We start from the raw sequence: 23,784 nt of genomic DNA, 5'->3' as shown, positions 1-23,784 counted from the left end.
AAAGAAACGAAACATTTAAAAGAAATTAAAAATCCTGGGGACCCCAGGCACTGTGCCTACTGCATCCCCTTGGCCCTCCAGCTACTGTCTTAATTTTGGCTCCTCTTCTAACAAAACCCCTTGTGGAAGATGTTATTTTCCAAAAATTGCACCGCAACAGATCTGGTCTCACTCGTTCCTCCCATCAAGGGAAGAGTCTATTTCTCCTTCTCTTCAACCTGGATGGGACTTTGTGGCTACTCATTGGCGAGAAGAGGCAAGAGGGACACTGGGTGACTTCCATCAAAGGCGATAAGGCTTCTGCCTGGCTCTCCCTCAGGACTCGCCCTTGGAGCTCAGCCCCGTATTGTGGGAAGCCCAGAGCACCTGCGGGGGTTCCGGCTGGCAGCCCACCTCAACCACCAGGAGTGTCGGGTGAGTGACTCTGCAGATGACTCCAGCCCCTGTCTTCCAGCCACTGTAGCTGATACCAAATGGGGCATTGTCCCCACAGAGCCGTGACCAAGCTGTAATTCATGTGCAAAGTGTCACTGAAGCTACTAGGGGTTGGGTGTTTTTCGGGTAGCGATAGATAACTGAACATTCTCAAAACTGTTCTGCATCCTCTTCTTATGCACTCAGCTTACTCCAGTTGGACGCTCTCATCCTTGTCGCTCCATGGAGAAGTGGTCACCAATGACCTACTTTTCTCACTCAATCTGCCAGCAGATTCATCCCGGTTCAACCAATGAATTCTTTCCTCAAACACTCCAGGTTTCAAGAACCCACACTCCTCTGATTTCACTCCAACCTCACTGACCACTCATCTCCTTTGCTCGCAGTTCCTCCTGTTTAACAAATCTCTTCCGGCCCGGGGCTCCCAGGCTCCTGGTTGGTACCCTTCCCACCTCCCCACAGTGCCCCCCAGGTGAGCTCATTCACCCCCACATACTATCGGTAGGCTGAGTCCTTCTTCAATCTTTTCTTTCTCTTAGATCTCAATCTACCAGTGGGCCATTCCGTCAGCTCTGCCTCCAAACCATATTCTGAATCCAACTACTTCTCATCACCTCCATTACTGCATCTCTCGTCCAGGCCATGTCCTCACACCTGGTCCCCTGCAGCAGGTCCTAAACTGGTGTTTCTGCCCCCTTTCACAGTCCCTACCCAGCACCAAAATAATGTGTTCTACAGCATCAACCTCATCTGTCATTCTCCTGCTGCCAACCTTCCAATGGCTTCCCATTCACACTCAGAATTAAATCCATGCTCCTTCCCACAGCCGTGACACATGACACAATCTAGCCCTTGCCTACTTGATCTTCATGTTCCTCGGCCCTTGTCCCCAGACACGCTAAACTCATGGGGCCTTACCATTGATTGTTCCTGCTGCCCGGACTGCTCTTCCCCTCTGGCTTCCCATGGCTGTCTTCTTGACACTCTTCCCTCCTCAGAGAGAGATTTCCCAAGCCCACCTCAAGTAGCCACTCAAGTCATCCTGACACTATCCTATTTTATTTGCTTCATCATGCTTAACTGAATCTTTTTCTTTTCCCCCCCTTATTATGTCTTCTCCACCAAGTCCAAGATCCTTGAGGAGAGGACTTCACTGTACACACGGAATTCTCAGTGTCCAGAACAGTGCTTGGCACATACAAGGAACTCAAATACATATTGAGTCACTGAGCAAAGTGCTCAGCACACAGGCAGTGCTGAATGAATGTGAGCTCTTACTCCTTAATTTGATAGAACAACTCCCTTGACTCCTTTGAGAGTGGCTGGGTTCGCAGGTAGCTGTTGATGTGAAAAGGCAGTGGGATTTTGGAACTGGAAGAGGCCTTGAAGATCACGTGGCCCGGTGATTTCTAACCTTTCCCCCATCACCTCACACCTGAAGACATGTGCCCAGCAGCTGCTGAGGCTCTGCACCAACAGCACCTTAACTGGCTGGGTGTGAAGGGGTGTCACCCCTCTCTCTGTGTTTATCGACATTCAAGCAACATTGAGGAGTGACTAAAGCACGGCACCTATGCTCAAGTTAAGACACTATATGGGCGAGGGGCGCCTGGGTGGCTCAGCGGGTGAAGCATCTGCCTTCGGCTCAGGTCATGATCTCAGGGTCCTGGGATCGAGCCCCACATGGGGCTCCCTGCTCGGGGAGCCTGATTCTCCCTCTCTTCCCTGCTTGTGCTCTCTTTCTCTCTCAAATAAATAAGTAAAATCTTAAAAAAAAAAAAAAAACAACTATGAATGAAATTAACTTGATTTAGCCTCTGGTCAAGGAATCTAAAATTCAGTTGGCTTCTTTCGTTTGGGTCAGTCGTCCATGACCTGCCCTTAAATACTGCTGAGCTGTCGAGGTATAAATATACCGTTTTAAAGAGGATTAGGAGCCATACAGAGAAATAATAGCTGGAAGTGAGTAACAATAGCAACGATTTAAGGAGGGCAGGGTTAGGAATTGAGCAGGGATTTGCAGAGAACCCTGGGGATTGTAGGCGGTCAGCCATAAGCCTGGCTCCAGGAGTAATGTTTGAAAGTTACAAGCCAGAGTCCGCTGAGCCCTGGACGGACCTAGCCTGAAGGCCTACTGTAAATCATCTCCGTGCCAATTTTTGATCCTGTTGCACCCTCGGACACTTAGGACCAGTGTCAGCCCTGAGACCACAGGGATTGCCCTGTATATTATGCTTCTTGCCTTTACTCATACACATTTACACCCTCTATTCTTTAGATATTTTCCTAGTCAATCTCACTTTTTTTTTAAGTCAGCTCCACACTCAGTGTGGAACCCAATGTAGGGCCTGAACTCACGACCCTGAGATCAAGACCTGAGCTGAGATCATGAGTCGGATGTTTAACTGGCTGAGCCACCCAGGCGCCTCCAATCTCTTTATTTCTAAGCCTTAGGGAAATGAGTAGGTTTTACTCATGTACAAGGGGAAATGAATTTGGATTTTAGGTTTGAATATTCTGCATTTAATATGTGGACATCTGAATACTTCCTAGCCTTTCTAGGCTGTCCCTGTCTTTAACTGGAACTCACACCAGTCAGTTGCACTTGTGGTCTCAGCCTCATCTGTGAACTGGGTGATTGAGTGGGCTAGTCATAACTTGGTTTTCTCTCCTGTAAAATGGAGGTAATAATTGTAACCACTTTATTGGGTTGTTATGAAGATTAAGTAAGATAGCATCTGTAATGACTATGTAAAATGCTTGGCATAATGGGTGGTGGTGATTATAATAAGCATGTCATGTGTTTTCTCATCTAAATTAAACTTCGCATCAACTTCAGCAAGTAAATGACTTTGCAGCCACTCTAAGTGTTGTCCTCACCTTGGAGATACTGAGGTCCTTTCCAGCTGGTTTTTAAACAGTACCTACAGCACGCAAACACCTGGAGCCTCACCAGCTGTGTACGGCCAAGCAGTAACAGCTATTATATAGTGGATGTCTATTATCCGCCCGGTATGATGTGAGGCGCTTCTAAGCGATCTAATTTAACACTCCTAACCTTAGTAAGTAGGTATCGTTTCCTCCATTTTACTAATGAGGAAACTGAGGCTCTGTCAGGGTTAAGTATCCCGCCCAAGTTTAAAGCAGTTATTAGGGGGTTGAACTCTTACTGGACTCAGGCCTGACTCCAAAGTCTGTGTTTTCTCTACTCTGCTACTCATTCAAGTTGTGGTAAACCTAAATAATACAATGTAGGAAAGGAGCAATGGTAGCTTTAACAAGTAGAAATGTTAGGAAATTAGACTCCTGGCTGAAAATAACTGTTGTACGTATTTACTGTGGCATGTAAAAATGGCCAAAAGAACCTGTCAGTGATTTGCTTTGAAAGCATCAAAACCCACCCTGAGTGAGTCTAATGTGTGGAAGTCGATCAATAACTTTAAACAGACGATAACATTATTTTAATATAAAAAGGAAATCTATCTCACTCAGAGAAAGCAACAATGAACCCAGGGTTACACCTCGGTAACAGAAAATAACCTCACTTCCTACCTGCCTTGTGGTTCATTCCATCAGGTAATTTTCTCTTATACCTCCCTTCCCCACACGGATAAAACATGCTACTTGGGTATTAATTCTGATTTTCAGCATAGGCATTTTTCTCAGGAGACCCAATTAAAGAAAGGTCCTGTCAGGACGAAGAAACGATCTTGTTTATATCAGGAAGTAGGCCTCAAATATGCCAAATACTTTTGTCAAAAAAATATCACTAGTTTTTGTTAGGTATGTAGTTTATTTGTATATTCACCTTAAAACAAGATTTTAAAATATATAATTTGAAGTGCTAAGCTAAGTAATCTGGGTTTATAGACTGCTTTAGTCTGAAAACAGCTCGAAGTGGATGCACACCTTGAAAGGAGCTCACAGAGAGTCACTGGAGGCGAGTTTGCATAAATCATCTTATGATACAGTGATTAATATTGTTTATAAAACAAAGATTTAAGTGATCTATAATTAAGAAATTATTTCTTTTAAAGTAAAAATGGGTCACAGATTGCCGCTTTGCTAGATACAGTTCCGTTATATTGCTCTTGTTTTATCGACTAGTTCTTAATCCCGAAGCTTATACCTGGGATAAGCATGCTTTAGGCATTTGTGAATGACACCGTCAACAACTGAGCTGGGAACTGAGTGAGGTCACAGGGCACAAGGCTGTAACTCTTTCCATGTTGAGGACAGTACTGTAGGTCTGACCCATAAGCAGCATGCATGCAGAACGGTGATACCTGACAGAGCATCAGGGAAAAGAGAACCAGGACGCCGGTTTAAGGGGGAAAAACTGAGAAGTCCTAACGACCCTGAAGACGTGAAGGGAACTGCAGAAAGACATGGACCCAATTGTGCTGTAAATGGAAACGAATCACTCCCTTGACATACCTGCAGTTGCAGCACATTGTAGCCTTGCCTCTTTCAGGCCTTTAACTTCGATTTAATTTCACGGAAAAATAGACCTCTCCAAACAGAAAGAATGCCATTTACCAAAGGAAAGAGGCCTTATCACCGTGGGGTTTAATAAGGAAAAATATTTGTGCCCTGCTCAGTTTTCAAAAGCCATTATATCCATTCAATGTTCGGTATTTTCTACAGTGCTGGTTACAGAGCTAACAAAATAAAAGCCTGCTGAGTGAATGAATCACAGGATGAAAAAAGTGATACAGTAATTTCTCGAGAGCTCAAATTCCTTAACAGTGATCCTTCTAGGCGGCCTGGTAAGGGTTTGGGCAACAAGAGGAGTTCAGTGCATGCCACAAATGTGCGTGAGATGCTGCACAGTATATTCATGTTCAAGAATGTCACACTAAAATGAGGTAAAATTTGGAGGTTACCATCCCCACACTAACATTTGCCAGCTTGCACTGAGGTAAATATGAAGAACTTTAACTGTTCGGTGTTAATCAAATCAACTGAACGTTCGAACTTCCAGGTGGCTCAAAAGGGAAAATGTACATAAGGAATATTTCAAAAGATTCACTTTCAGCTGAAATGATACAAATTAAAATCAGTGCGAACTCATCATTGAACAGTAAGAGAAGAACAAAATATAAACTCGATTCTCTTGGCGCACAGTAGTCAAAGTGGTTTGCTCACATTTGTTAAAATCATAACTGAAATGATGATGTGTACAGAAGAAAAGGTCAAGTGGTTTTTCACTCTAGTCCAGTGTGTCATTAAAATTCTGCCCCTTGCTGTGAGCTGCTCAGGGCCTGTGGGCGCATGTGGGCTCAACGGAGTAGTCAGGTGGACTCACGGTCACCCCGACTGGAGGCCTCTCTATCTCAACAACATATGTGTCTGCTGGCACTAGTGGACTCGCTGAGACTTTAGGATGTGCCTTCTTTTTCTTCTGGTACCGTTTCCCAGACTGGCTCCTTGATGTGTCCTGGCAACTGTTCTAGTTTGGTCTAAAAAGAGAAAAATAAAATTATAACATAACGTGGACTTAACTGAACTCTTGAGCCACAAATTGGATTTATGCATTTCGTTCCCTTAAATCCTCTTGTCTTCTTTTTCCCTTTCACCACCCCTCCCCGCCCCCTCATCTTTGTGTAGGGCTCTAGAACCAGGAGAAGGAACCCGGATGGTGTATGAAACACTCTCACCTAGTTCACTCAGTGATCTCCAGGGACTGCCAATGAATGCAGACCCCATGTCTTCAACTACTAAGGGGGAGGGAGCCTCAGGGGCAGCTTGGGGAGGATGTGGGCGGCACTGGCACGATTCTGCTGGGCTGCAGCGCCTGCACAGGGAGGCAGAGACTCCAGCCACTGTGGCAACTCTGCTTCTAGTCCGCCTCAGGCCCTACCCTCCACTCGGGGGGCCGGGGCAGGGCTGCAAAGTAGCAAAACAACAACACAGATCTCTCTCCATCGGAGCTAGAAATTCACGTCATACCTTTGTCACTTCCATGGCAACTCCTTCAGGTAAATTACGCTGAATATATTCCAAGTAGACATCTGCTGTACTTCCAGTTAGATGTTCTAACTAAAATTTCAAACATGAAATTGGTTCATGATATGCTGTTAAAGCAGAAATTTTGTTTCTTTTTTCAGTAAAAGCAGTATAGCTTTTTTTCTCTTTTTTTAAAATTTTTATTTATTTATTTGACAGAGAGAGACACAGCGAGAGAGGGAACACAAGCAGGGGGAGTGGGAGAGGGAGAAGCAGGCTTCCTGCTGAGCAGGGAGCCCGATGCGAGGCTCGATCCCAGGACCCTGGGATCATGACCTGGGCCGAAGGCAGACACTTAACGACTGAGCCACCCAGGCGCCCCAGTATAGCTTTTCTTTCTCTATGAAATCTTACACAGAATTCCAACTTTTTTTTTTTCTTTAGAGAGGGAGAAATTGTGAGCGCCAGGTGGGGGTAGGAGGGGCAGAAGGAGAGGGAAAGACAGAATCCTAAGCAGGCTTCACGCCCAGTGCACAGCCCAACTCGGGCTTGATCTCATGACCCTGAGACCATGACCTGAATTGAAATCAAGAGTCAGACGCTTAACTGACTGAGCCACCCAGGCACCCCCAGAATTCCAGTTTAAAAGGAAAAAAGTATTGGGATGCCTGGGTGGCTCAGTTGGTTAAGCATCTGCTCTTGGCTCAGGTCATGACCTCGGGGTCCTAGGATCAAGTCCCCATCAGGATCCCTGCTCAGGGAGAAGTCTGCTTGTCCCTCTGCAACTCCACCCCCACCCCGCTCACGCATACACTCTCTCTGATAGATAAAAATAACAAATAAATAAATAAATAAATAAATAAATGGAAAAAAGTACAGATCTTCTGGTTGGCTGGAAGGGGGAGCACAGCCCAGAACACCTTAAAACTAGGGCTCTATGGAACCCAGCTGGCAAGTGTGATATTAAAGCAAAACAACATTTACTAATCATTCATTATGTAATGGGAGCATTCTAAGTGCTTTCGATAAGTATCTCATTTAATCCTCACACTAACCTTACGAGATGCGTACTGTTATTACTCTCATTCCACAGATGAAGGAACTGAGGTGCAGATCACACAGCTCGTACATGCCAGTACTTGGACCTGTCTGACTCCACAACCCTTGCTCTCCTTAACCACAAGACTACGCTGACCCTACTGGATGCACAAATGAATAACTGATGAATGAAAAACCTTAATGTTTCCCATTGTGGACATGGAAAACCGATTAGTGTGTGAAAAGAACCACTAGAACTATGCAAAAACTTAACTAGAATTTATGAAATATAAGCCAAATTCTTCCAAGGTTTTATATTGTATGAAAATTAGCATAATCTGTATTGCTGCGTTAAAGTATGAACTACCCTAAAGGACGGCTTTGAGTCTGATTTTCTATCATTTACCTTCTCTACAGCTATCAGTCACAGGCTGACTGACAGAAGGCCATCCAGTCAATGTTAAAGGACAGTTGCAATATGCTAGTGTGAACTTCTGGGCATTTCAAAAATGCTTGAATGTCTGAAATAAACTCACCTCTAAACATCTGTAAAGTGTTCTCATTTCATACTGAACTCTGTGCTTCTTGAAAATATGCACTGATTTGAGAAGAGTAAATCGCTCTATTTTCCTTGGAGGTTCATGTCTGAAAAATCAATGGGCAAAACAACATACTTAAGCTAAGTGATGTTAAAACCCGAGTCACTGATAGCAAAGCACGATTCCACAGTTCTGTAGGTGAGGCTCATACTCAATTATAGGCATTAGCTACCGTTTACAGACTTCCAGCTGTCAAGGCTATCAGGCGTAACAACTGCTGTCCTAAAGCTCGGGCCAAAATGAACACAGCAGACAGCAATGGAACAAATATCCCAGAGATCCAAACTGAGCCACGGCACGCAAGGACAAGCAAGTATGCCTCTGGCTTTCACCTCCCACTCGCCACCCCGAAGTCCGGTTTTGACCAAATGTATGAACTGTGAAGAGTCGAACCAGTGTGTTGCTATGTGCGTTGTTTTAGGGAAATCTGCACATTAATTAATAACCACAAAACTAAAAAGTCTGTTATGGGAAAGGCGTGGGTTCCTTCTGTTTTCTTTTTTTTTTTAAGATTTTTATTTATTTATTTGACAGAGATAGAGAGAGAGCACAAGTAGGCAGAGCGGCAGACAGAGGGAGAGGGAGAAGCAGGCTTCCCGCCGAGCAGGGAGCCCGATGTGGGGCTCGATCCCAGGACCCTGGGATCATGACCTGAGCCGAAGGCAGCTGCTTAACTGACTGAGCCACTCAGGCGCCCCCCTTCTGTTTTCTTGTAAGGCAAGCCTGGCAAAGCCCTAAATGGGCCTTGTTCGGCATCAGAAGGAGCAGGTGACAAGACAAAAGAGGTGCAGCAGTCCCCCCCCTTATCCATGGTTTTGCTTTCAGTGGTTTCAGTTGCCCATGGTCAACCACGGTCCAGAAGCAGATGATAACTCAGAGTGAGTCAGAAGGTTAATAGCAGCCTAACGTGACATCACAGTGCCTACAGCATTCACCTCACTTCATCTCATCACCTGGGCATTTTTATCATTTCACATCATCCCAGGGGTGAGTACAGCACAAGAAGGTATTTTGAGAGAGGGAGAGAGACAAGAGAGCACATTCACGTAACTTTTATCGCAGTATATTGTTGCAATTTTTCTATTCCATGGCTAATTGTTGTTGTTAATTTCTTACTGTGCCTAATTTATAAATCACTTCATCATAGGCATATAGGTATAGGAGAAAAAAGGACATGTAGGACTGAGTACCATTCACAGTTCCAGGCATTTGCTGGGGGTCTTGCGTATCTGCCACGGATAAGGGGGAGATTACTATAGTTACACTTGACCCAGCAGTGATTTCAAGGCCATATGAAGCTAGCCTTGCTCCTGTAGGAAATGACTGGGTGAGTGATGTTTCTGAAGGCGGTTGTGAAACAACAGCTATATTAGACAAAGATCATCAGAGTCTGAAAGGATTGCTTGTTCACCTAAATCACCTCCCTGCCCCATGGACAGTCCAGACATGAGGGCTTCGTGGGCCTCCTTATGTCTGTGCAATTGCTAGAGAGAGGATTCCCTCTGTTTTCCTTGTTCGCTCAGTTTAGTATTTAAAAATTCTAATAGGAATCCTGATTAGGATAATGTGACAAGCCTAAACTCTACCCACCATGGGTTTCTATGCTATTTTAAGGGTTCAGACCTAGCTGGGATCAGCACCATTTTCCTGGTTGATCACGTTACAGCAGCTAACAGGTCAGATTAGGAAAGATCATACTTACACTTCATTTATTTATTTTTTAAAAGATTTTATTTATTTGAGAGTGAGAGACAGATCACGAGCAGGGGGGAGGGGTACAGCGAGAAGCAGATTCTCCACTGAGCAGGGAGCCCAATGTGGGACTCGATCCCAGGACCCTGGGATCATGAACAGAGCCGAAGGCAGATGCTTAACCGACTGAGCCACCCAGGTGCCCCATACTTACACTTTAATAGAGATACCAAGTTCTTTTGCAGCAAACACGGCAAAATATTCGTAACTGTCCAATACAGCCTTATCATGGCCTTTTACTAAAACTGATAGGCGCTTATATAATGTATCTGGTTCATCAGAAATGGTTATCTACAATTTTAAAATCAAAAAGAAAAGTTTCAGTTACAGTTCCTCTAATATTTATAATTGGAAAATTTCATGTATTATCCTCAATTGAACCATTTCAGAGTTTACTAATAAATGGGAAGAAAAATGCTGAGTAACATCTTAATACTATTAGCTTAATTACCTAGCTACTATCACATTCAGATCTCCACAATGACTCTTACAATCTGTTAAAATATAGTTTAAATCAAAAGGACTTTCAAGCAACCTACAAAGTCACTAACGGAACCTTCTAACTTCATAGTTATTAAGCCCCAAATATATAATGGGGAAGGATTTGGGGGGGGTCTATTAACAAAGTAACCTGGTCAGAAGGTCAGAAGACTTGGACTAGGAATTAAACTGCCTCTTCCAGCTGAACGATAACAGGCAAGTCCTAGAATTTCACCGCACTGCAGTTCGATCATATATAAAATAGGGCCATACCTATGCTAGAGATCACAGCATCACTCACAGCACTTCTGTAGGGAACTAATAAGCAAACACAGATAAAGTGCTTATAAATTATAAAACGTTGTTTCACAAAGGCAAGCTATCGCTATTCATATTTTTATTTTTTTTTCTTTCTTCCTTTTTTTTAGATTTATTTATCTGTCAGAGAGAGACAGAGAGTGCACAAAGCAGGGGGAGAGGCAGGCAGAGGGAAAGGCAGGCTCTCCGCTGAGTAGGGAGCCCGATGTGGAACTCAATCCCAGGACCCTGGGATCACGACCTGAGCCGAAGGCAGACGCTTAACTGACTGAGCCACCCAGGCGTCCCTTATTAGGTTTTATTCATGTATGTTTTGCTTGCCCTAACAGAAAAATTACTCATTTCTAATGAAAATGTTATGGCACTGACTGTACATTTAACTTCCCCCCCTTCCACTCTAACATTTAAAGATCTTAGGAATAATGGGTCTGACGTTTCTTTCTTCCAAGAGATGAATTACATTCACCTTCATTCATCCATTAGACCAGTAATTTATCTTACTAATCCAATGATTCAGGGTTAAATTACTTCACTCCTGAAAGGCGATCTACTTATTAACCAGGAAGCTAGCCAGACATTTACTCTCAATTACCCCAAATAGGGTTGCTGGAAGAAGAGAACACACTGATATTCTAAATCATAACTTGGGGGACAAGGGAAAGGGAACAGAGCTCCAAGATGTGTTCTGATTGGTCCCTACAGGGCTTTAAAGATAGTCTGAATCTGTCATGACAGGAAAAAGCAAGAGATCTGGAATAAAAGTTTGGATTTCAGGTTAGCTTGGAAAATTTAAGACCACGTGACATCACAAGGTCTAACTTCCCACATGGCAACATGGGGCTGGAGTAAGTGGTATCTGTCTTGCTTATAAAGGGCACAGCCTGCCAACTGTGCACCACCTTTCCTTACAGGCCTGCCCATGCAAACATCTGACGTGGAGACCCAGGGTTCACATGTTCTGTCATGGAAACAATCCAATATCCGCTCAGCGAAAAAAATCAAAAGAGCAGTACATTACGTATAATACAATTCCATTTTGGTGAGCACGTGCATAGATGATTACACACAGACAAATGTCTAGAAGGAGTCATACCAATGGTTAAAACAGATTGTTTTTGAGGGGTGGAACTGAAAAGATTCGAAATTTGTAAGGATTGTTTAAACCACAATTTACACAAAAACTGGGTTGATAAATCATGGTTTTTACTTAAGGGAAACAAGGTTACACAGCTACTTCTAGATTTTCTTTGCTTGTGGTAATGCTCTTCCTCGCTGTGAACAATAAAGGATTGTCCAGGCCCAGGCTCAATGCCTTAAAACGGAAACAAACACTTAACGCCTCCAAGGAAAGCATTTTCTATAACATAGGATCAAGTATTCTGCATCATTAATTATGACAACTCTTCACATTGTGCTGAGCTAAAGCACAAGTCTGCTTATTCCCACAGTAATTAGTTATTTGGTGTAAATAACTGATTCCTTGACTCTCTGAAAGATGGTATGAGCACACAGGGACATTAGAATCCTTCACTCAGGCATACCGTGTATCTGCCAGTATTCCAGAACAAAACATTCTTATTTATTAAGTGTTTGGGAAACAGCCTCAAATGAAATAATGAGAAAAAATTATTGCTAATATAGCTCCTTACCAAGAAATAGGGAGTACATACCGTAGGCTTGGTCAAATCCTTGGGAATATCAACGTGTAGGTTTGAAAATTGTACCCATTTCATACTGGTACTGCTGTGTGTGGAAACAAAGAAAAACCTAAGTGAAACAGCACAAAAGCCCATTTCCTTATTAAATTTAGCACATCCAATTACATACTTACAGGAGAAAGCCACCATTTCTGGCTGTACTGCTCTTAGAACTGTTTATAGAAAAATTCCTTGAACCCTAAAAAGGGGGGGAGCATGTGTTAGAATTATAGTCAATCCTCAAACATTCATAGTTTCCACTAAAAAAAAAAAAAACAAAAGATGTACAATGCTTTAAATTAAGGGCTATCCATTATTTCAGATGAAGATACTAGGGTAACTAAAATGCCAGATTAGATTTCATTTAAAAATAAGAGGACAATGATAGAGTTGATAATCAAAACAGATTCTCAAAATACTAGAGAATCTGTTATCTCTTAAAGCTTCAGAGTAAGTACTTTTTTAAAAAGCAATTTACACAGACACAAGCAATTCTCACACTGAAAGAATATCTATGATTTAAATATGTGGACATCAAGGAAAAAGTGACTTCATTTTTCCAGTATTTTTTAATAGATTAAATGTACTTCAATATAATACTTATCTTGCCTATGTCTGAGCAGTAAAAGTCTCTTTTTAATTTATTTATAAGAGCTGAAATAATAATTTTAAAGTACCCTTTTTGTGAAGCTTTCATACATCTTTTCTACTGTATGTTTCTTGGCTTGGCTAGGAGATTTATGCCTGGGTGGCTCAGTCATTAAGCGTCTGCCTTCAGCTCGGGTCATGATCCCAGTGTCCTGGGATCGAGTCCCACATCAGGCTCCCTCCTCGGTGGGAAGCCTGCGTCTCCCTCTCCCACTCCTGCTGCTTGTGTTCCTGCTCTCGCTATCTCTCTCTGTCAGATAAATAAATAAAATCTTAAAAATATATATATAAATAAATTGAAATACAGTGAGACGGACATCATCTTACAATGCAGCCTTTCCAAATCCTTTATTGTCAGCTCCCCCTGGTGGACAAAACTTCTAGCTGTAGGAGACCTATGGTAGTATATATAATAATGTAATGTGCCACCTGTTTTCCCCTTGAGCTTTCCTGAGATTTAAAAATGTAACCCGAGAGGGGTGCCTGGGTGGTGCAGTGAAGCATTTGACTCTCGGTTTTGGCTAAGGTTGTGATCTCAGGGTTGTGAGATCCCAGCCCTATGTGGGGCTGTGTATTCAGCAGGGAGTCAGCTTAAAACTTTCTCTCCCTCTCCCCTTGCCCCTCCACCCCACGCTCGCTCAATCCTTCTCTAAAATAAATAAAATTTTAAAAAATATTTTTTACAAGATTTTACTTATTTATTTGACACAAAGAGAGCGAGAGATGGAACACAAGCAGGGGGAGTGGGAGAGGGAAAAGCAGGCCTCCTGCTGAGCAGGAAGCCCCAAGCAGGGCTCAATCTTAGGACCCTGGGATCATGACCTGAGCCGAAGGCAGATGCTTAAAGACTGAGCCACCCAGGCGCCCCAAGATTTTATTTATTTGAGAGTGAGAAAGCGAGAGAGATCACAGAGGGGGAGGGAGAAGCAGGCTTCCCGCTGAGTGGAGAGCCTGATGTGGGACTCCATCCCAGGACACTGAGATCATGTCCTGAGCCGAAAGCAGACGCCTTACCGACTGAACCAACTAGGTGCCCCAATAAATAAATCTTTAAAAAAAAAATGTAACCTGAGAAAGTATAGTAAGATCCTCACAAATACTTAGAAGATGAAAATAACACTTTAGTACAAGTAAAACTTAAAACAACTGAGGGTCACCTAAGTATGTTTTAAAAGCCCTATTTATTCTTAGCTTATTGTCCTGTCCGACCTCTGTACCCAAGGATGGATGCAAACCAAAACTTTCATATCCTCCCTTGGATGAAGGGAGAAAAACAAAAAGATAGGATATTAGGCACAATACAAAGTAGTAGGAGGTGAGTGCCATTTCCCCACACACAATCACACTTCCTCTGCCTCCCTCCCTGCATGTGCGCCAGCGATCCCACAACCCAGTGTGCAAAAGGACCACAGGTCTGGGCACCTGGGTGGCTCAGGCAGTTAAACATCTGACTCTTGATTTCAGCTTTCCCTCTCTTTAAAAAAAAAAAAAAAAGGCCACAGATCTAAGCAATAGGACACTCTGCCAGTCATATTCTCCCAGTATAAACCTCTGCTTTTAAAAGCTGGAGCCTAGGGACACCTGGGTGGCTCAGTCGGTAAAATGTCCACCTTTGGCTCAGGTCATAATGCCAGGGTCCTGGGATCGAGCCCCATATTGGGCTCCCTGCTCAGTGAGGAGCCTGCTTCTCCCTCTGCCTGCCATTCCCCCTGCTTGTGCGCTCCCTCTGACAAATAAATAAATAAAATCTTAAAAAAAAAAAAAAAAGTTGGAGCCTAAAGTGCTGTTATAACCACAAATCAACCTTAAGAAGCTTTTTTTAGGGGCGCCTGGGTGGCTCAGTCGTTAAGCGTCTGCCTTCGGCTCAGGTCATGATCCCGGGGTCCTGGGATCGAGCCCCACATCGGGCTCCCTACTCGGCAGGGAGTCTGCTTCTCCCTCTCCCACTCCCCCTGCTTGTTCCCTCTCTTGCTGTCTCTCTCTCTCATTCTCTGTCAGTTAAATAAAGAAATAAAATATTTAAAAAGTTTTTTAAAAAGACTTATTTATTTATTGAGGGGGGGCAGAAGGAGAGGGAGAGAGAATCTCAAGCAGACTGCACTGAGTGTGGACACAGGGCTTGATCTCATGACCCTGAGATCCTGACCTGAGCAGAAACCAAGAGTTGGATGCTTAACCGACTGCGCCACCCAGGCGCCCCCGACAGGAAAAGATGTTCACTGAATCTTCTACAAGAAACTGATTACCTCTTGAAACTCAGCTAATGAAAAACCATCACTCTGAACTCTTGCTTTTCTCCACTGGACTTTCATTCAAAACCTCTCCCAACTTCTTCCTTTTTCTCCATAAAATAATGTTTCTCTTCTTGTTTATAGGACTTGCCTATGGCTTTGCAATAGCTTGCATGTCCCAAACTGCAACTCTCTGTCATTCCCAAATAAACCAATTTTTACTGGTAAAATAACTTTCATTTTTAAGGTTAACATTATTTGGTGATCAGAAGTGGGATCCAGAAATGATCAACAACTTTGAGGCTAGTAAGCGAACAGTGCCAGGGCCCACAGAGCCAATGAAGCTCACTGCTTTCTTACCAACCCTGGAGTTGGGGGCCAAGTTTCTCCTGGACTTTGAGCTCTACTCTCTTAGTGTTTTGAGCACTCCAGGATCTGTTTTAAGGCTTTGTCCTTTCAGAGAGTACTTGTCTTACCTTTGGTCTGACTCCTTTTTGGAACCAAACAGTTCCTGTTGGAACTGTGCCTGCTTGGAAGTGTGTTAGTTCTGGTCTACCTTCTTTCCAGAGCTGGGCTATTCCTACTGGTTCTGTGCTGGCCTTTGGTCTGATTCCTTTGGAACCAGGACGTTCCTGTTGAAACTGTGCTGTTCAGGAATTTTTCTTTTTTTACTCTAGAGAAAAACCTCTAAGAATCAGGATCCTGGTCATTCAAATGCTTTGAGGGCAGCTCCCCTTCTGGAACACTGATGATTTTATGTTTAAAAGCTGTGGTTCTTCCTCATGCCCATGTCTAACTTTAGTTACTGACTTAATCAAAAGTAATTTAGAACTTCAATGGTCATTACCGGGAACTTCTGATTTCCTCAGAATTAATCGGGCAGCCAAGTCTCTAAAACCGTCGAAACTGAATGGGATACCTATTTTGATTGGTATCTTAAAGCTTCCAAACATTATCAAGGAATCTAAAATTGCCTCTGCAAAATACAATTTCTAGACTAACTGAGGCAAAGATAAAAAGGCTCCTGGGGTCTGAGGGACATCCCCCCGCAGCCCCAATTCCCAGGAGGCTGGCAGTCACTTTATGCTCAGGCCCCAGCTGTGGTGCCATCACCCTCTGGCGCTTCCACCTCCTCTATCAACCTCCCCATTCTAATTCTCTCGCTAAACTTCCCTTTGCATCCAAACCTCACCCTGCTCCCCTCTCTACTGAACCTATCAAAACCTGCCCCTTTACACTTAAATCTTTTGAAGATTTTTTTAAAAGATTTTATTTATTTATTTGACATAGAGACAGCGAGAGAGGGAACAGAAGCAGAGGGAGTGGGAGAGGGAGAAGCAGGCTTCCTGCTGAGCAGGGAGCCCGATGCAGGGCTCGATCCCAGGACCCCGGGATCATGACCTGAGCCAAAGGCAGACGCTTAGCGACTGAGCCACCCAGGCGCCCCTCTTTTTAAGATTTAAAAAAAATTTTTTTTGAGAGAGAGAACGTGCATGTGCCCAAGCGGGGGGAGGGGCAGAGGGAGCGAGAATCCCAAGCAGACTCCCCACTGAGCATGGAGCCTGACACGGGGCTCGATCTCACAACCCCGAGAGCACGACCTGGACACTTAACCGAATGAGCCACCCAGGCACCCCTAAAGTTAAATCTTCTGAGGATCCAAATAACCCCCAAATTTCTTATGTTCCCTGGAATGATGCTGAATTGAGAGCCATAGTTAGTTTCTTACAGTGACTGAAAACCCCCATAGGTTTGCGGAAGCATTTCACACAGTTATTCAAACTTACCAACCTGGTTTCTCAGATTTTTTAGCAATTAGTCCACATGCATGTTGGTGAGGGCCAGGCCAAATACTGGTTGTAGCTAGCCCAATGGGAATACCTTGAAAGGAGTTTAGAGAAACAGACCCCTAACTTTTGGTAAGACGCTAGAACATATGCTAGAAATCTCCACCAAGCAATTACAGTAGCTTTTCCTAAGCCTGTTGACTGGAACAAAATTCAGTCTTTCATACAAAAGCCTGATGAACCTGTTCATGACTATTATAATTGATTTCAGATTGTTTTCAAAGAAAATTCTGGTCTTCCTTTTGATGTTGAATCAATCAGGGTTAGCATTTAACTATGTTTTTTAATGGGCTGAACTGGGCTAACTCTTTTAGTTAAAAAAAAAAAAAAAAAACCAAGATGGAATGGGAAACTGTGTCCACTCCTGATTTAATTTGGCAAGCCAGCTTGCTAGTACCCTAGGGCAGTCGCCTAAAAGAAAGACCACTAAAATTCTTAATTTTCTTCTCTCTTTTTTAAAGATTTTATTTATTTATTCATGAGAGACAGACAGAGAGAGAGAGAGGCAGAGGGAGAAGCAGGATCCCCTCTGAGCAGGGAGCCCGATGCGGGACCCGATCCCAGGACCCTGGGATCATGACCTGAGCTGAAGGCAGACGCTTAACCATCTGAGCCACCCAGGTGCCCAATTTTCTTTTCATCTTCTTCTTCTTTTTTTAAAAGTAGGCTCCATGTCGAGCATGGAGCCCAATGCAGGGCCTGAACTCATGACCCCAAGATCAAGACCTGAGCTGAGATCAAGAGTTGGACACTTAACTGACTGAGCCACTCAGGCACCCCAAAATTCTTAATTTTCAACCCTTAAACAAAACCAAAAACTTCCTAGTTTCTGCTATTATTGCAAAGAGCCAGAACACTGGAAAAAAGATTGTTACCATCTTAAGTGCTCCAGGTGCCTTCAGCCCTCTACAGCCAGCCTTTCCAATGCCCTCATTCCCAAGACATGGCTGCAAGGAAATACAGGGGCTCTTTCCAAAACTCCCTCTCACTTGGCTCAGAGAAACCACTGTTCAGATCAGGAATAAAATCTTTGTCCTTACTGACATCATAACTACACTCTTGGTACTTGGCCCCAGTACTATAAAGCAGTCCCTGACTTGGAGTTTTAAAACAGTTCAAACGGGTCTCTAATAAACATCACAGTTTCCTGTCTCTGAACCTGTTCCCTTTGGTCTAGGTCCTTTGGGAGATACATACCCTTTTCTCCATAGTTTCTCTGCTCCTATTCATTTATTGGGCCAAGACTTTTTTGTTTTTTAAGATTTTATTTACTCATTTGAGACAGAGAGATACAGAGACAGAATATGAGCAGGGGGAGAGGGAGAAGCAGACTCCCCGCTGAGCCAGGAGCCCGACTTGGGACTCGATCCCAGGACCTAGAGATCATGACCTGAGCCGAAGGCAGATGCTTAAACCATCTGAGCCACCCAGGCGTCCTTGGGCCAAGAGTTTTTTAATAAACATATCGTGCTGGAATTTCCTTCTCCCAAAAGAGGGAAATAATTCTAGAATTTGACAGTAGTAATCAAAATGGCCAGCCAGGGGGATTAAACAACCTTTTGACATCTCTTATTTGCTCCATGTCTGATAGCACTATAGTTGCATGTGGGGACACTGTTTGTTCCTATTGGGACAAATCCTCTTTCTGGGCAAAATCTTCAACTGATCTGCAGAATCCACGCACACTTCCTATCAAGATTCAAGCAGATCCCTCAAAACCTCTCCCCACAATTAATGAATACCCTATAAAGAAAGAAGCCCTGCAAGGCATCAAGCCTGTAACAGATGATTACAAAGCTCAGGGTGCTCATTATCCCCTGCACTAGTCCTAGTAAGTAATACCCCTATTTTACCTGTGAGAAAACTCAATGGCCAAGGATGGAGGTTTGTCCAAGGCCTCTGAACAATACATTGTTATCCCTTGGCACCCTGTTGTTCCTAATCTGCATATGTTGCTGACAACCATTCCCAGTGAAAGCAAATTTTCACTGTAATTGAAATACACAGTGTATTTTTTAGTATTCCAGTTGGTAAGGATAGCCAATATCTTTTTGCTTCCACTTGGGAAGGATGGAAAGACACCTGGACAGTAAGGCCTCAGAGTTGCACAGAGTCCTTACTTTTCACCAACCTTAAAAATGGATTTGGATGACAAAGTTTTCTGCAGGCTCTACTTTGATAAAATATGTAGGTGATTTGCTTTTCTGCTGCCCTTCTCAGTAAGATACCATCTACCTATTAAAGCTTTCGGCCTTGGCCTTAAAAGAACACAAAGTCTCCAAAGAAAAAACTGCAGTTTGCTCAAACTCAGGTTTGATACTTAGAGCACCTGATCTCAGAACAAAGCCTACATTTGGATCCAGGGAGGCCTCATACCATCCTGAACTTCCCCAAACCTGAAAAGAAGTGCCAATTATGAGGTTTTCTTGGACTGGCTGGCCGCTGTTGAAATTGGATTTGAAACTTCTTTTATGGCTTAATCTCTATATGCTTTACTAAAAAAAGAAAAATGACAAACCCAATCCTATTATTTGGAAAAATCGAGAAGACAAAGCTTTTGGGACTTTAATAAAGCCCCCTGCCCTCAGACATCCTAATTACCAACTTCCCTTTTTACTCTTTGTATGTGGAGGGGAAAGGAACACCCTTGGGAGTACTCACCCCAGTACTTGGGGACCGTGATGGACCTGTTGGGTATTGTAGCCAATAACCAGACCCTGTAGCATGGGGATATTCCCCTAACTTCTGAGCCATTCCTGCCACGGCACTTAGTTAAGGCCACTGAAGAAATAATCTTGGGATCCCCTTTAACTATCTTGAATTTCAGCTAAGGGTAAAGCTGCAAATTTATACCAACAGTCAGTATGTCTTTGGGGTAGTTCATAACTTTGGAATGTTAGGAAGCAGTCAAGAAGTTTCCTAATCTCCAATGGGGATAAAATTAACAACGTCTCCTATATCCAAAATTTATTTGATACCATACTTTGGCTGGCTGCTCTGTTATTAAGGTTCCCAGGCATTCCAGACTCAACTCCCTGGGCACCAAAGGAAACCACCTCATTACTATTTTCAACAAAAATGCTGCTTTCAAAGAAATCAATAGCCAAATCTCTGTCATGGTCCAAAGGGATGTTTCCCAAAATGATAATTTGGAAAAATTAACCAGAGATACTCAACAATTGGTCCCAGAGAGAGAAAAACAGTATCGGAAAGAGAGTAATTGTTGCCTCAATAAAAAGAGAACTGTGGTCTGGACCAAATAACAATCTGTCCTTACCAGAAATTCTAACATTCCCACTACTTACCACTGTACATGTATTAAACCATTGGTCTACTGAAAAAATGACAGCATCACTAACCAATATTCATGGGGAAATATTAATAAGGCTGCAAAAAGTATCTACCTCACTTATCCCTTCTGTCCAAAGTACGATGTAAAGAAATCTTTGCAGGAATTTCATACAACTCCCCCATCTCATGTATATAAATATGTTTTAGTCATGGTTTGTATGTTTCTCACTGAACTAAAGCTTTACCTTATAGACAGGCCACTGCTGCTTCTGTGGCTAAAGTTCTGTTAGAAAGGATTATTCCTACTGGGGGAACCCCTCTTGAACTTCAGAGTGATTGGGGAAACCATGTGACCAGTCAGGTGCTTTGACAAGTCTGTGCTGTTTGGCTGGTTTTACAACACTTTTATCGTATATATATCATTTTCAGTCCTCAGGGTTAGTTAAACTCACTAACGGTACTATTAAGACTTAATTGGCAAAATTTGTAGAGACTCTCCCAATACCTTGGCCAAAAGCACTGCCGTTGGTCCTTCTGAATCTCAGATCCACCCACTTTGGAACTCAGACTCTCAATCTCTGAGCTAGTCATAGGACGCCCAATGAACCTGGTACCTGCCTCCTTGACCCACAACTGATAAAAGGGTATCTACTTCATTGTAAAGGCCTAATTACTTCTATTAAAAACAACCATGCTTTGGTCAAGCAATCTCTTCACAGTGCTCTCCTGGGAGACAGACCTTAATCATCACACCAAGCAACCTGGAGATTTCATCTACTGGTAAAGATAAGTCCAGAAAGACTCTCTTTAACCTTGCTGGAAGGAACCTCATCAACTACTGCTAACCAACACTTGTGCTGCCAAACTCCAACAAATAGACTGCTGGGTTCACATGACAAATCTAAAGAAAGCATCAAACCCTGACTGGACCTGTATACCATCTGATGACCTAAAAGTAAAAATTTCCCAGAACTGAAGCAGATGACATCTGAAGAGACAGCTTTTCCAAGGTGTCCAGGTCAGGCCTGTATACCTTTTCCTCACTATTTACTTCTACTATCTCTTTTGTGGAAAGAAAATGCCCTTGTCTGCATTTGCCAAACCCCTGTGAAAGGGGGAAACCTCTTCCTTTGATTATGGCCTTTTGAAAACAGCCTCGTCATGATCCTGTGACAAATTAACTTTCACATGCTTTTTCTGAAGGGTGAGAGGGTTCAGCATTCACAAGTCTCTTTGTTCATCTGGACTATTAACTGACTCTGGCATCTTATCCAAATTCATGATCTCTGAAATTTGCAACCTTACATGCTGTATTATTGGATTACATTTGGTTCCAAACAGTTCTTTTGAGATAACAATATTGTTTTCATATACCTTTGAAGTTTTGCTATTTTTGCAAAAAACTCATTAGCTATTAGCTTCATGTTTGTGACTACAGTATATTTTCCCAAATGCACTCAGTTAATTTTCACCGTGTTCTTGCAGTATTCACTATTTTGTCTTCATGGCTACGTTAAGCAGGGACTTCCAGGAGGCATACATGACCCCAGGTTTGCCTTTGTAGGGGGAACTTTCCTCCCCTAAGTTGGAGTAAGTGCCAATAAATATTTCAGTTGGCTACCTTCAGACTTAGGGTCCTGGTTTAAAACCATCATACAATTTGGAATTGTTACATTACTTCTTTTGTTTTGTATAATTATTTAAGTTTTGTACTTAGCCTGTCCAACTTTTGTCAAAACGATGTAACCAATAAGGAGATGATCTCCAATGCTTACAAGCCTGATAACGTATTGACAGATGGAAGTGCCTGAGCATTCTCCCTGCCACCCCTCCTTGTTAGTTGAATGTGACCTCAGTAGGTTTCCAATCTGTACTTTCCCTCAGACGTAAGACATGGCAATCAGAAAAAGTCCTTCCTGGTACTGAGGGACACAATCACTAAACATGGAAACCTGACTCCCAATCAGCAATGCTTTTAAAGAAAGATCTTAATCAAAAGGAGATGTAAAAATAAAGGGAAACCTCACTCAAGTAGAGTTGGAGGCTAAAAAGGGGATCCACACTACTTAAAATCAGTTACAAGAACTGCCAATTATAGGCCTCAAGGGAAGAATAATCAACAGGAAAGAATGATCAATTACAGGCCCCAACAGAAAAAGATGTACACTGAATCTTCTACAAGAAACTGACTACCCTGCAATTCAGCCAAGGAGAAAGCATCTTCGCCCTGAACTCTTGCTTTTCTCCAATTGACTTCCATTCAAAACAGCCCCTCCTAACTTCCTCGTTCTCTCTAAAATAATGTGCCTCTCCTTTATTTGGGGACTTGCCTATAGTTTTGCCACAGCTTGCATGTCCCAAATTGCAATTCTGTTATTCCTAAATAAACTCATTTTTGCTGGTAAAGTAATTTTTATTTTTAAGGTTAACAGGAGATTTACAAAAATATAAAACACTGCCACTCTTATACCTCTGAAAAATTTAGTTATCTTTCCATAAAAAAGTTAATTAACACGAGTTAATTTTATTTTTAAATGAACAAGCATTTTTAAGATTCTCGGCTTTATTTTCTAATAAGCTAAATATTCATTGCTAAAACCCACAAAAACAAAAGTTCTTTGGAGCCCTCAACCGGTTTTAGAGTGTTAATGGGGTACTGAGGCCAAATAAGTTGAGAATCACTGCTTAAGTCTTGCTTTGTCTCTAAAGAACGGCAAAGAGAATCCTTAACCCATTCCTACGACTTCAACGACTCTCATCTAATCTCACAACATCCGGGTATCAGAAAAGTATCCCAATTTGGTTCCATGAGAGGGGTCTAAGATCTTGTATCAGTTCAGCCCCTAATTTTATCGAGGCAATCCTCTGAACTTCAGTGTATTTTGCAAATCTGAAAGAGGGGCCTGGAACATACATTGTTCAATATTCTTTCCAGCTCTGACATGCTACGATTCTTCTTGTTCCCGTCTTTGCCCTGACTCATGTTTTATCCCATGAGAGAATTCGAAATAAAACCAGCCCCTTTCTCGCCGCCTTCCGGCAAACAAAACGCCAGGATGCGGAATAAACATCGGAGAAAGTTCCCGATGGCCAGAACGACATCTGGCAATCAGATTTTGTGGCTACTGTCCAGTCAGGCGGCTTAGCACCCCCAGCCCGTCAAGTACCTGCCAGAGACGCCGGCACATGGAGCACAGCGCTGCCCGCGCCGCCATCTTGCCGTCCAGGCCTCCCAGGACCGCTTCCGGGGTCACAGCGGTGTCCTCAGACCATAGAGTTCCGCAAAAGGAGAGAGTGTAGCCTTGCGTTCCGGCACAGAAACAACCATAGAGACACGATTCCACACTTTTTGAGGGCAAGTCTGAGAGTACAGCTGGCTTTCCTAGGGTTGGCTGAGTGGCCAACGCTCGGTCTTGATACCATTACATCTTCCCATATCTAGATAGTTACCAAGTTCCTTCAGTGTTTGCTCTTCAAATCCTGTTTTGTTGGGGGCAAC

General features: G+C 43.1%; 1 protein-coding gene across 2 annotated transcripts; it reads right to left on the bottom strand.

Annotated features, from left to right (window-relative positions):
• Nucleotides 1-4,208: 4,208 nt before the first annotated feature.
• MRPS10 (mitochondrial ribosomal protein S10) lies at nt 4,209-23,539 on the bottom strand. Of its 2 annotated transcripts, none has more exons than XM_027603766.1 (7): nt 23,453-23,539; nt 12,403-12,467; nt 12,242-12,314; nt 9,928-10,064; nt 7,959-8,067; nt 6,388-6,477; nt 4,209-5,897 (listed from the first exon to the last, which is right to left on the bottom strand). In XM_027603766.1, exons 1-7 carry the CDS (start codon nt 23,498-23,500, stop codon nt 5,817-5,819), a joined length of 603 nt encoding a protein of 200 aa, XP_027459567.1. In that variant the 5' UTR covers nt 23,501-23,539; the 3' UTR covers nt 4,209-5,816. The 2 variants fall into 2 exon arrangements, with proteins under 2 accessions (XP_027459567.1, XP_027459568.1); XM_027603767.1 differs by having other exon boundaries at nt 12,242-12,311; nt 23,453-23,515.
• Nucleotides 23,540-23,784: the final 245 nt, after the last annotated feature.

This window comes from Zalophus californianus, chromosome 7 (genome assembly GCF_009762305.2).
Source record: "Zalophus californianus isolate mZalCal1 chromosome 7, mZalCal1.pri.v2, whole genome shotgun sequence".
Classification (NCBI taxonomy): Eukaryota; Metazoa; Chordata; class Mammalia; order Carnivora; family Otariidae; genus Zalophus; species Zalophus californianus.
The sequence above is the reverse complement of the archived record's forward strand: the minus strand, read 5'-3'. Positions and strand labels throughout refer to the sequence as shown.

Excerpts from the sequence above, each read along its gene's own strand:
- MRPS10 (XM_027603766.1), bottom strand. The coding sequence starts at position 23,500 with ATGGCGGCGCGGGCAGCGCTGTGCTCCATGTGCCGGCGTCTCTGGCAG. Across the intron at positions 12,468-23,452 it reads TGTGCCGGCGTCTCTGGCAG|GGTTCAAGGAATTTTTCTAT; the intron begins GTACTTGACGGG and ends CCCCCTTTTTAG. Across the intron at positions 6,478-7,958 it reads CACTTTACAGATGTTTAGAG|TTAGAACATCTAACTGGAAG; the intron begins GTGAGTTTATTT and ends TTGAAATTTTAG.